Below are 14,417 nucleotides of genomic sequence, written 5' to 3' on the forward strand. Positions count from 1 at the left end.
AGTTTGAAAGGCAGTCCATAGACATAAAAAAGGAACTTTTGTAATCTAGAGAAGAAAGGAGCAGCAGTAGCATAGTTTGGTGTGGGAGAGGTGGTTCACAGGTTTTGCAAAGTTAGCGGGCAAGACCTCGATTTAAAAAAAATTAGCTCAGAGGCTGCAGTGGAATTGTCTTGAATGGTCCCATGCAGCCTTGCATCCAATCTCAATCTTTTCCAGCCATGATGGCAGGAAGAGATGAAAAGTTAGTGATGTCTGAGGAAAGGTCAGAACACAGATTGAGAAACCGCATTATTTTCTCTGTCATCATACGATACAGCTATGATCTCAAAAAGAACACATGGAAATAATGAGACATATCTTGTTTCCTCCTAAATTTGGGATAATCTCAGTAGGAGCTAGCCCAAATAGAGAATACTGACAAATTTATTACATTGCAAAACAAGAAGTGAAAATTTGTTATTCAAAAGTTACTTGTAAATAACACAATGAAGTAGTTAGTTAACTCATGTTAAAGAGCTATAGCTACCCTTAACTATTCTAAAAATATGTTGTATGATCTATTTAATCTGCCTCGTTTTTATTGTAAATCAATAACAGATGAACTCTGCTTAGGCTACAGCTTGATAATGTGAAAGTTAATCTTACTGTATTTTTTCCCATTTTGAAATCAGATATACAAAGCATGAGGACTCAAGTCTGTATTCCTTACTTAGATAAAAGTTCCTTTGAAATGACTAAGATTTTTGCTTGAGTAAGGATAGTAGTTACATTTGACACTTAGAATCTAACAGCAATGATTTCCCCTTAAAAAGTTCAAAGAGAACCCAATGGGTAGAGGGAACATTTCTGAGAATTACTCACCAAAAGTTGAAGCTCCTTTTCCAAAGATTCTTTAACTTGATTTACTGCACTCAAGTTTTTCTCAAGGTCAAGAAGCTTTTGCTCTTTGCCCTGCAGTTCTTTGGCCAGATTACTAGCCTGGCAGGGTGATTAGATGGAGTAAAACAAAAATTACAAACATGAATGGAAAAAATAAAAACATAAAACCTTGAGCTTCAAGGAAATAACCAAAATGTTCAAACCACCATATGAAGAAAAATTAAAAAACCAAACAAAAATTAAAGGAAAAGTGTTGTGTTAACTAAATAGAGCGGATTAGCTGATTTAAACAGGAGGCTGCACTAAAGTACTAACTGTATCTCACAAAAGTTTCTAATAATTCTTGTAATTTGAAAGTATTCTAAATTGAAGTTCTCTCAGAATCATGTTTCAAGCATTCTTTAATGCTAGACATATTGAGTATGTTCAAGTGTTTTAAAGTGTGCTAATCACATCACTAGAATGTTTTTACTGGAATATTTAGTAAGTCTATTACAGCTGACTGTACTGAACATTACATCTTGCTGGGATGATTTTCAAAGATATTGAGCACCTATACCATCCATAGACTTTAATGGGAATCATGAATGTGCAACATGATCTCTGAAAATCATGCTAAAAGTCAATGTACATCCAGTTTTTTGGCACCATTTGTGGAAAGATTTAGCCAAGAGGTGTTGTTACTACTATATCTATGACCACACAGCAGACTTCACAGATCTCATGTGAAGGGGAAGGAGCCCAGACACTACCTTTCAGTCCCTGTTTCCAAATTAAAATAACAGACTAATCATCCACCTAGGTAATAATATAGTGATATCCAACCACAAATCCACTGTCAGCTACTGCTTGGAGTTCCAGTAAAATTACTGGCATGTATAATGTGGCAAGCTTTGCTTAAAAAACATTTTATTTGATAATGCTATTTCACACAACAACACTACCATGCATAGATGCCCTATTAACTTATCTCACTGTGATATTATGGGTCTTCTGGGACATGTTAAGTATGGCACCTTTTCCTTTGTCTTTTCCCCCTTTGGGGCTACCAGGAAAGAAAAATGGTTATTCACCCAGTCATTCCATTCCTGAATTGTTAAGGGATAAAGAGTCTCACTTTCATCCAAAAGCCATTGGATTTCACACTGATGAGGTGATCACTTACAGCTCCCTGCACTATACATTTTTGCTTATTTGAGTCACAAGCATTAAGCATGCTACTTACTCTGCCTGTTCCTCACACAGAACTCATGACACAGAAGTGAAGTGATTTGCCAATAGCACACAGGATGTTTGTGGCAAGACTAGAAATGGAGTAAGGATACCTGAGTTCTAAGTTCTGTGCTTTAACCACAAGGCTGTCCCACAAAGTGGTACACACCTCTTCCCAGGGTTTCTGAAAGTCTTAGGGATATGAGGAAACCTCTGTGGAAATCAATATGTTTATCAGAGGCAAGAGATTTTCCTAGAGTCATACATGACAATCTGAATACATCCTCTATTTAACTTATCACACATCAATATATACATGGATTCTTCCTGCTTGTTAGAATCACATATGCCAACACAGCTATCAGAGAACATAGGATTCATAAATTATACGATTCATAAATTCACAATAAGGAAGATCTTCTACAGGAGAGTGATCCATACAACTCTATTCAAACCACAACCCTGAAAACAAGATTAAGCCCTCCATATTTGACATGGTGGACCGTTTCTTAACCTATTTAGATTTAAAAATATAGTCTCAAGATGACCTTCCCCTCTGTGATGAGATCATGACTGTAAATAAAGTACAGATGTAAATTAAAACAAAACAAAATTAAAGTAAAAAAGATGGATGTTGATACAAACCTTGGTACTCCCATCAACTTTTTCAGTCTCTAAGTTTTGTATCCGTTTCTCAGCTGCCTCTAGCTCCTTGCTAAGTTTCTGGACTTCCAATGTACCTTCAGAATTAGCTTTCTGAAGTGCATCAAGGTCCAAAATCTTTTCGTCAACAGCTTTGATCTGTGTTGTTAAACTATCAATAACCTTGGTTTGTTCATTGCACTTGTTTTGCAGTACCTCTAGCTCTTTTACCTTTATTTCAGCTTCCTGCAATTTGTTTAAAGCATCTTCCATTTCTACTAGATGTTGATCTTCTACACTTTCTAGTTTGGTCTTCAAGCTTTCCAGGCTTCTCTCTCTCTCCTCAGTGATTTCCAAGAACTTCACTTTCAGAACTTCAATCTCTGTCAGATGCTGAGATTTTTCATTTTCTTGTTTTAGTTTTAAATTTGAAGTTTCATTTTCATGTTCTAATTTCATTTGCTCAATCTGGATCTTCAGGTCTGTGAATTCAGCAGCCTGAGCCCCAACACCTTTGGTGAATGAAGCCTTTAGTTCTTCCATTGCTTGCTGATGTGAAGCAATAGCAGATTCCAGCTTTGATTTCCACAGTTCTATCACATCTGAATTCTCCTTGTTGGCACCATCAAGCTTAATTTTCAACAACTCATTTTCTTTTGCAATTCTTTCATGTGAAGCAGAAAGTGTTTTGATCTCCTTATGATAAGATTCCTCACTGATTCCGAACTTCTCTTTTAGTGAATTTATTTCATTCTGATGTTCCTTGCTAATTTCTGCCATTTTCTCTTGCAAAGAACTTATTTCTTGTAGCAGTGAGAGAGAACTGTCCACATCACTGACTGGCTTACTAGACTCAAATCTCCCTCGGAGCTCAGCTACTTCCTTGACCCGTAATGCTAGATCTCTCTCTAGTTCCATGATGCGAGATTTTTCTGATACTGTGGCCACCTATGATCAATAGCATTTTAAAAAGAGGAACAGTTACACTACATATATATTATGAAGAGATTTTTTTTTTAAATCTTCAATTATTATAAAACTAACCTCATTAGTATATCCATACCACTCTGTTTGGCAATAATTGACCAAAATCAGACCTAGTCTAATACAAATACCCATTCCTATTGAGACAGGCAACAGAGCAAAAATAAGAACAGTTTTTTTCTTAACATGGAAATCTATTAAGCAAACAAATCTAAAATACGTGATTTTGTTCCTTTTAAAATAAAAGTATCAATACTCATGTTTATACCTCACTTTTTATTTAAGCTGTAATGCATTTAAAAAAACTCCTTTTTCGAGTTAGTTGTTAAAAAGAAAAACTGTTAAAGAAAAAAGCTTACAACTGCAGCTTGTTTACAGGTTACTGAAGTCTACGAAAATGCTTCTAATAATGAATTTAAAGTGGAATGATAAGGGCAGAAAGGTTGCAGTCTTCATTACTCCAAATAACTGCTTCCTTATATAATTCATATTTGTTCTGAAGCTGACAGAGAAATGCAAATATATTTGTTTGCTCTAGAGGTACACATGAATGCAACTCCCATAACATCTATCCCCAAATTGTCTTTAAAATTAGTCTGACATTCTTGGTGCCATAGAAAGATTAAAAAATTAATTAAGAATCACAAAACCACCACTGTTCAAGATAAGGAAATTATGGTCTCTCCTCCTCTTTGTATTATCAAGATTAAAGATATTACTTGCCCAGAATAGTTCTTTAAGTATTTTCTATAGATCCCACTCTTTGTTTTATATTATTCCACCTATAATGTGTTTTAAATCTTTCCCACAAATCCCATCAACTGCAATATATTTTGCACTATATATTGAGACATAGGTCAGGAAAGAACTTTAAAAGATAATGAAGGACTACTTACTATAAGTCAATAAGCGGAATAAGCAAGGATGTTTGGAAGTTATTATCTTGATGGAGCAACTGGTATCTTTGCAGTCTATTTAGGATAGATTATTCAAGCAGCAATGTTTTTGGAAGTGTTTAATAAGTTAAATGACTCTCTCACATCCTATTCAAGTTGATATGTATAATTGTAGAACAAAATCCTTTTCCCATGAATAACGAAGACATATTAGATGGCTGTTTAATGACTCTTAGACCAAAGCTCACTTTGTCAAAGGAAAAGAGGGCCAAATAGATGAGACATAAGAGAAAGGAAAAAAAATAAACCATCACTCCTTGGTCCCAGACAGCTAAATAAAAGTAACTGTTGTAAGAAGTAATTTTCTAATGCAGAAAAATGATAGCTTCTCAAGAGCAAACTAGCTCTCTTAGCACTCCTCAGTTTGAAAAGAGTGAAAATAATTGCCAGCTTGATTAACAAGTTATCTTTACAAGGATACAGCAATTGGCCTTGAAATATTTTCCTAAGTGTTACAAGAATCATAATACAACTGGCATGAATTGATTCGTTTCAATACCAGGTAGAATTCTTCACATAGATGGCTGAAATCTCTTATCTCCTCTTGGATCAGTTTTACAAGTTCATCAAATATTTGATACTGTAGTGCAGCTATTTAGAATGTATTTTAAAGTTATTCTCATCTTTCAGTTACTAAGAGTTTGCTTTCTCCAGCTACATGATTCCATGAACACTGAAGTAAAAAATGAGGGCTTCTCAACCCAGCCTTCATGTGCACATGGGAATTTAGGAACAAGGGAATTTGTGAACAGCAGTGTCATGTAACATGTGACCTATATATGCATCACAAAATGGGAGATTTATCTCCTTTTGTCACAGTCACTGACTTTGACAATATATATTTTAGCACTATTTGATCAGTTATACTGAAGTGTCTGCTGTGAATAGCCAACAATAGGGAAGCTACAATATGGCCAACATACAAGATTCTTACTAACCTGTCTTAGGTTTCGCATATTTTCTTTTGGAAATACAAATAATTTTGACTGGTTCTTGCCAAAAAGTCTGAGGTTTTAGGCCCTATGCTGGCAGTTTATTGGAATGAGAACTACTATATCTGTACAAAGAAATAAGCACCCTGCTTTCCCCACAGACACAAATCTCAAATCTAGTCTGGGGCATGGATCTCAGCAGTGGATTATGCACAGATCAAGTCACTCTGCAGGATTACATGAGCCCTGCCCAGAAGGGATCTTTAGGTACTGGGAGTAGCTTGGTTATTAGTCAGTCAATCTCATGTTAAAAGAAAGCATAGCTGTGTGTTCCAGTGGTAATTTGGTCCATTATATGGATACAGAATGACAAAAATGAACCAGAGACATCTCTTCCTTTTTGTCTAGTTTCACTTCTGCCTTCCTAGGGTCTGGAAAAGAAGTTCCTCCCTCTCTGAGAATAGTAAGGACCTGACTGGTAGAAAAACCCCTCAATCAACAGAAAGTTCTTTAGCCAATCAGAATTCATTCCTTATAGATAGTGCTGACGCCTCGTCCCCAAGAAAAAGCAACTGGCTTGTGTTGCATCTACTTACTGATGGGAGGTTAACCAGAGGTGTCAAGATGTTAAACGTGAGTCCAATTTGTAAGCGAGTTTTTGTAGACTCTTCTACATGTAATATATTTGATTGCTATGGTATCATGCACATGCTGCAGATTATATTAATGATAAATCATTTGTGGGAATTTTAAGACTTTTAATTTACCAACTTTCTCTAAATCAGGAAAATCTGGATCCTTTACACCCATTCAAATAAAAGTTACTGGATTACTATACACTTAGAAGACTGCTTCCTGCTACATAGAAGCAATCCATCCCTACAGGTTTATAAACCAAGAGTGGGAATCTGTAGAATATACTTCCTGTCAGAAAACAGACCTTATTGGACATCAGCAAATACTCAAGTTAACTTCAGATCGATAGTACAAAGCTCTTTTTTGCACCCAAAACCACAAACTATTTCTGCTAGGCAAGTGTGGAGATTACACTGGTTTCTATTAAATGAATGGCAGAGGGATAATAGCCATCCACATCTATGTTCTTCCCACTCAAATTCCTTTGCCTGAAAAAATAATTAGTAAACAGTACATTGACTTTAATGGTGTGGTTACTGTCCGCCTGCCTTTCTCTTTTAATTACAGGCGGCATTTTCAGTTCTGGAGAAAATCATCAGTCTAAAGGAATCAACATGCTTTATACTGCCATAGAAGAAAGTTGATTGGATCATTTGCAAGCACATTAAGAGCAATGAATGTCAGTGACTTCATATTTGTTACAATGCATATTACGCATTGTTATTTAAAGTAAACTAATTCATTATGGAATAATCAGAGCTGTAGGCTGATCAGAGCCTTTTCAAATTCGTGGAGTGCTTAGAGTTTAGAAACCATAGGTAATTCATTCCTTCAGGCACAAAAATAAATTAAAAAATATTTTCATATGCTCTACGGTATCCAAATAAGGAACTTGGAAGTAATTTCCAGCCTTCATAGTTATGGACTTCTGAAAACATATTGCTACGATAACATACTAATACTCCCTTTAGAGATTTAGAGCCTCAAACTGAGGTCAACTGTTTGAGTCACATGGGCCCTATCTCAGCTGAAATTTGATATAGAGTTAGCATCTCTCTAGAGAGGTTAATATGGTTCTTGGAAGAAAGGTGCTAAGATTATTTCAAGTCTGCACATGTAGAACTTCTTCACATTTCCAACAAGGGCATTAAAACAAACCAAAAATCAGAGCTGTAAGCAGACTACGTAACTAATGACACTGGGCTCCCTATGGATGGGACATACCAATGGAGAAAAAACAACCAACTGTATGTCCAGAGGACAGACTGGTTAGCAAAATAAACACCTAATGTTGCAATCTGTACGTAAGATTCATATTGCTCCATTCCCAAAAAAACCTTCAGACTGGTAGAAGAAAGAGTCAATTAAACAAGACAGTCTATTTGCAGCAAGTCAGTGGGTTTTTTGGAGCATAAAGAACCTCACTATCTGCTACAAATGAACTGTTGAATACTTTCATAAACAGGATCAACAACTTTGTTTGCTACTTTGGACCTATAGTCAAGTGATCTCTTCAAAGTAGAAAGGTATCTTACTCTGATTCCTTCATGAAACTATACAATAAAAATGTTACAAAATGTCAAAATATGGAAGTCATTTTAGTGGTGTCTTTCTTGGCTACTTTATAGAAAGTATATGGCAGAAGGCAGGCACGCTCCTTCGACATCCATTATATACTCTGCAGACTGTGAGATCAGAAATCCTCTATGTTACAAATAAGTCTTGTTCATTTAAATAGTGAAAACCATTACCCTAGTGTCTTCTAACTCCCTCTGGAGTTTGTCAGCTTTGGTCTTTTCAAAGAGCAGGCTCTGTTCAAGCTCCTTAATGCGGGCATGCTCCAGTTTGGTCTGCGTCTGTTAGTAAAAAGGGAAAGGAAGAGAACACAACAGCGCCACCATCACATGCCAGCACAAGAAGAGGGAGCCACATGCAGGCCGTGCTGCCAGTTTCTACCAAGAATGAGCAAGAAGATGCAGTGGGTAAAATGAACAGGGACATTCTATGGATGAAAGACGGACTGAAAGTGTAAATGGTCTGATGCATAAAAAAAAAAAAAAAAAAAAAAAAACAAAAGAAACTACAAACAAGAAGAAATATGGACAAAAAATTGAAGATTCATGCAGCCAAGTAGAAGTTATTTATCAGTATGTGAAGTTTACCAGCACAAACTAGAATAGTTAATACTTTTTAAAGTACTAAAAGCACCTTGCCCTATCACCCCCAAAGAATACAGTATATTTGGACATAGCTAAGTTAACTGTTTAATTATGAACTAAGTGGGGATCCAAATTCAGACCTGATGTACATGGGTGAAACAAGATCCATGGAACAGGACCAACACAGAAAGTTGGAATTTGGCCAGAGACAGTGATTAAAGCTTCTTCAGAATACTATTTTTCATCTTTCTATAGTTTTTCAGTTTGGCAATAAAAATCTTCCTGGCAAATTCTGGGAATGTCAAGATTCATTTGTTGCTATCATATAAATGGCATGAATGCACATTAGAGTTACTCAGAACTGCAGAACATTTTCCCCACATTTCCAGAAGGGGAGCAATCATGACTCATTTAGATTAGAGCTTCAGAGGAGTAGCTGAGTTAGTCTAATTGGAAACACTTAAACAACAAGTAGTCTTTCAGCACCTTACAGACTAACAAAAATGAAGATGGTACCATGCGCTTTCGTGGGCACAACTCACTTCTTCAGATGAACAGAGTTAAAGGTAGAAATGTAAATTTTTTTTTTTTGCTAATAGAAAAGACAATGCAATTTGCATCGACTTTTCAATTAGTCAATAAGGGCACTTCTGCCTCTGAAGCGTAGCAACAGATCCTTCAAAGGAGAAAGTGCTGCAGAGAGCACAGGGCCAATGGGGGACTCAAGCAGTTCTCCACTGGCCCCATGCTCCCTGTGGCATTTCAAAGCAGCAATGCCACATGAAGCCCAGGATCAGATAGGGGAATCCAAGTTGACCTCAGACTCCATCCAGTGCTGCCACTTTGAAATGCTACAGGGAGTCCAGCGTAAGGATCCACATGGCATTGCCACTTTAAAAATGCCATGTGCAGTCCAGGCTCCCAGCTGGCCATGGGCTGCACAAGGCATTTCAAAGTGGCAGTGCCATGTGGAGCCCGAGGTCTGGAGGGAGGGGAGCAACTATTCAACTAGTCATTCAGATCCTTCATTAAAGATCCAGTTTCTAAATAACTAGGAGAGTGGGAAAAGGAGAAAGAAAAAAGGGGAAAGAAATAGTCAATTAGAATGTTCATGTTACATGAAGCTGATAAGAACAATTAGTACCTTTTCTACCAGCTTTGTGTAGCATAGACACTAACTATTTCTTTCCCCATTTTTCTTCCTTCTCTTCCTCCCTCCCTCCTCCTGCCATCCCCTATTTATTTAGAAACTGGGCATTTAATAACACCATTCATCTGAGGAAGTGGGTTGTGCCCACGAAAGCTCATGGTACCATCTACATGTTTTGTTAGTCTCCAAGATGCTGCAAGACACTTCGTTGTTTAAGATTTTTTCCTTTATATTAGTTACTCTAACTGAAATGCTATTTGACCATAGTATAGCACTCAAATCTAAACTGGTTATGACAAGAAGAAGAAAGAGGACTTGTGCTCTTTGTACTTGAGGCATTGTTATCCAAAAGAGAAAAAAGAACACCCAAAGCAGAACCAGATACCCTGTGCCCTTTGCTCACAAAGAGATAGGTTTTATATCGAACTGTGAAATATCAGGATGCAGTGCCTGAATATTCAGCAAAGAGGCTGAAATGCTTTCCCAATAACCTGCAAGAAATCATGGCATTTAAGAGAGATGAGAAGAGTGTAGCAGTTACTTCCCTCTTGGCTTGCACCACTGTGGGAGGGGAAAAGAAAAGTCCACCCTGAGTGAAGAACTGCATGTCATTCGCAGCTCTGAAATGTAGAGTTTAAGCATACAACATCATTAACCAAAAAGATGCCATCTTGTAAAAAGCAATATTATTGCCTGATGGTTTTTAAGTATCCTTTTCTAGAAAAAGGCCTGATCATTCCAACAACAGAGTGACAACTTGACAGAAGCTGACTATATTCTGTCTTTATACTGTATGTTAAGACACGCTTCTCACCCTGAGACATCAGCTGTAAAAGACTGGAGCAATGTTCTTCTATGTAATTTAGTTGTAATTTAGTGTGAAGTAGAGTGCTAGATGCAATTAATCTATGAAATACTAATTAGAGGAAATAGGTTTTCGGCTTGCAGAGCCAGTCATAGAATCTGAGGGAGAAAAGAGTGGTTTGAAGAAAGATGTGGGATCCCATCAAGGCCCTACTGCATCTGTCACCATTCCCATACAGTAGTATTCCCACATTTGGCAGGAAATCTGTGTATGCACAAGCATTCTGGATGAACTGTGCACCTGCAAAGGTAATGTAGACCTAAACCGCCAGAGTTTATAGTAAGATATTGGGAAATCCTAGTAAAGCAGTGTTACAGTCAGTTTCTCTGTTTATATGTAACCATCTTCAAAGCAGTCTAAACAACCAAAATAAAGACGATAAGTATTCTCTGAAAAGGAAGTGAGATGGCGGAAAGTCTTTGTTTTGCTTCAGGTGTGTTCTCTATTCGTCAATAAAAAAAGTGGGTTCACCTTAGAATTTCATCCTGATAGCATCAAGTTGTTTGTCTGAATCTGGAAGTTGACACTGAACCAAAACAGGTCTGTACACATTGTGATGAAAATATGCCAATTTTATCAACATCATTCAACAAGCTCTGAAACACAGGGACCAGATGTATTCAATTTGCTTCAGAGGCTAAACTTTCAGCAGTTCCTTGGGCTAAAGATATTTTTCATAAGATTCCTGGAGATCTTCAGAGGGCCTTGACAAGACTGCCAGAGAACTGGAAGAATACAGATTGTCCTTTTTACCAATTGCTTACCATTATGCGGTTAGATATTTTGATGGGAATTAGAGACATTAAGAGATTTTTTAAATGTCTAGAAGTTTTAAATACAATAGCTTCAATACAGAGCCTTTGTGGGACTAGTTAGTGTGACTTTAAAACCAGCAAACAAAAAATCCAAATAATTAAACAGCCCTTAAAGTATCTTGTGGGCTTTTAACTAGTATTTTGAAATAAACCAATATTCTATTATGTCTCACTCTCGGAGGTGAATCCATACAGAAGGCCCTTTCTAGAATTTCTTATGTCATGAATCTCTACAAAACAGACTCTTAAAGGTTTCTATAGCACCCATTATACACAAAGCAACTTTTTAATCTCAAGCTTATATAGCAGCTGTACCCAATATATCTAGGTGCTGTCCAACAGCACTAAAACCTTCAGAGATCAGCATTAACATAAAATATTCAAAAATATCCCATCATACAGATATTTGCACTAAAAAAATTAAGATACTCAGCTAAATACAAAGGCACAAGCCAAACACTTTTGTTCATTTAAAGAATTAACAAAGGAAAACAAAAATAAGTAAGGCTGATTTCCAAAGGAACAGCTCCAATTCCAAAGAGACTACACTGAGGAATTGTGGAGGTGTCAATTCCTTTCCAGTCCTCCAAAGAGACATGTTTAAGAGGCAAATTCTCCTCTCAGCTATACCAGAATGGTTTCAGAAGAGTCAATTAAGTTACTCCAGATGTATTTTGGTGTAGGATAAAGGAGAGCAGAATTTGATACCAACATTTGACTTGGATGTAAAAATGACAGGGAAGACAGTCTTCAGTCTGGGGTATTAAAATTAGATTATATGGGGTGAGACCCAAGTCCTGCCCTGAAATATATACTCTGCAGCACCATAAGGGTACACTTACCCAGCCAAAACAAAAACAAAACAAAAAAACCCACACTTTTGGCAGCAGGTCTCAGAGGCCAGGTCAACTGTCTTGGGTTCATGCTATGGTGCCAAATATAGTGTGAACAATTTTGCTTAGGTTGAAGCTCAGTCTCTGGGACTCCTACCCATACAGTAGAGCTGGGCAAGATGCAGCCTGCCTAACACTTTGATCCGGCCCATGAACTGCATCTGGCCACTTCCTATTTCTACCCTGCTACCTGTGCTAGAAAATTTCCAGGCAGCGGCTAAAGCAGCAGGATCCTATTTAAATGGATCATGATCATAGTGCTACCCTGGCAGGGGAAGAGCTGAGAGTCTTTTAAATAGCTGCAGTTGTAGATACAAGGGTCTTTTCTGTGTTTAATTCAAAACCTCCAGCCCCAGACAATTCTGAGGGAGGTTAGTCCCTACCCCCGCTCATTCTGCCCCACCCCTTCCTGGGGGGCAGGGTATAGCTGACTCATGAGCATATAGCAAAATTCATTTAGTGGTCCCCCTGCAAAACTTGCCCACCCTTGTCATGAGGATTTTCAGAGCTCAGGTTCCCCTGAAGCAGGATGGTATAAATTGCTATTTTTAGCACCACTGCATAAACCCAAGTGCCAGGGGGCTAATTTTGCAGAGTAGATGTAACCTAAGTGATTATGTCCCAAATGGAGAGCCATTAGTAATCAACAATGCACAGCAACTGCACACTGTGCCTACTCTTGCTCTTTGAAATGAAATTCAGAATTCAGTTTTGCACCTATATCTACCTATTGATTAATCTGTTCTACAATATTCAAGCTATAATGCTAACTAATGATTTTATGACTGGGGCAGCAATCCTTCAGCCCCTTGTGCTTGGATATTCACCACAGAACATGGTCTGGATAGTTTCTGATCTAGAGTTACATTAAATAATCCAATATCACTTTCCACTCAATAGGAGAATAAGGGTTTTTTTCTTGGGAAATAAGCCTGTTGAGGGAGAATTAGAATAGAAACATCAGGAATAAGGACAAAGAGGAATGAGGAGTGCACAAAACAGGAAAGAGGAAAGTTGCATGCAGATTTACTTCTAACACACCATATTCCTGATTTGGAAGAACAGAGGAGACCCAGATCACTGAAGTAGCTTCACAAAAGGAATACCTAAGAATGCACAGTAGGAATTCAATTTTAGTCTTGAGAGCTTTCTATTTGGTGAGAGAGGAAAGAGCAGGGCAGGAAGGGATTTGTTATAAGACCTTATTGAACCCAAAATCAAAAGCAGAGGATTTTTTTTAATTCTATTCCCTTTGTATTGTGACAGGTATACAGAGGATTTATTTTAATAACTTTCAAAGCAGTATATTTATCATATTTTTTAGGAAGTCCTGCTACACTACAGTGAAAAAAATATATAGCTTTGTATACAGTAAATAATGAACAATTGTATTTTAATAACTTTTCCTAAGATAATGCTTTCCCTTTAGCATTTCTTAACGAAAAAAAAGAGTAAGCAATATGTAAGGAATGGTAGAGGAAGCTATGCAACCTATTCTCTAGGAAATTTCACAAAATGATGTATAGTGCCACCAATGAACAGCAGTGGGAGCTCATGGGATGAGTATGCAGGATTTTGTGATGAATGAAAGTTGAAGCCTATTTCTATAGAAGAGACTTTTCAGGGCCCAAGAAAAATAGTTTCTTGCAAGCTCCGGTTTCTTTCAGTGGATGACACTGTAGTCTGCAGCTTTATTTTGAAAACTAACGATGACACATTCTCCCTGTTTTCATTAAAGGGGATCACAGTATTTAGTAATTACATACATTCCTTGTGATGAGTATTGTAATTGCTCTGAAAGCAACATGCACACAAATACTAGAGTCAATGTTTCAATAACAGATTATGCAGTTAGTGATTAAGTTGATCAATAAGCATTTTTATTTGTAAACAATCTGTTAATATGGAATGTCTCCACACGCTTAAGTGCCCTCTTACATTTTCAGGATCTTCAGAAATCTGCCTCTTTTGCTATCAGTAAAAATTAAAAAAAAAATTCACCTAAATGCTTACCACTATCATTCCAATATAATAGGAGGCATTTCATTCATTTGAGTTCAGCTTACACTCCTGAAGATGTGCATCTTGTCAAAATAACTGGAGTTCTTGAAACAATTTGCCATAATATTAAACAATTTCAATTATCGATTGATTTAACAAAACAAATCCAAAACATACTTTCAGGTACTCAACAATTAGAATATAGGTAGGTATTTTAAAATGGATGGAAAACTGACAAAGTAGAACTAAAGGAAATGTCATATGAAAATGGACCATAGAGCTAGCTCTTGCAT

General features: G+C 37.0%; 1 protein-coding gene across 11 annotated transcripts in view; it reads right to left on the reverse strand.

Annotated features, from left to right (window-relative positions):
• The window catches only part of CLIP1 (CAP-Gly domain containing linker protein 1), a 135,705-nt gene that overhangs the window by 48,243 nt on the left and 73,045 nt on the right, over positions 1-14,417 (reverse strand). For 5 of the 11 annotated variants that reach the window (XM_075898663.1, XM_075898662.1, XM_075898668.1 and 2 more), the window contains 4 exons: positions 14,062-14,094; positions 7,993-8,097; positions 2,737-3,681; positions 862-978 (listed from right to left, as the gene is read on the reverse strand). In XM_075898663.1, the coding sequence (XP_075754778.1) occupies positions 862-978; positions 2,737-3,681; positions 7,993-8,097; positions 14,062-14,094 (1,200 nt within the window). The remainder of the gene's footprint in view (positions 1-861; positions 979-2,736; positions 3,682-7,992; positions 8,098-14,061; positions 14,095-14,417) is intronic. The other 6 variants (XM_075898665.1, XM_075898669.1, XM_075898666.1 and 3 more) reach the window with 3 other exon arrangements.

Source organism: Pelodiscus sinensis, chromosome 15 (genome assembly GCF_049634645.1).
Source record: "Pelodiscus sinensis isolate JC-2024 chromosome 15, ASM4963464v1, whole genome shotgun sequence".
Lineage (NCBI taxonomy): Eukaryota > Metazoa > Chordata > Testudines > Trionychidae > Pelodiscus > Pelodiscus sinensis.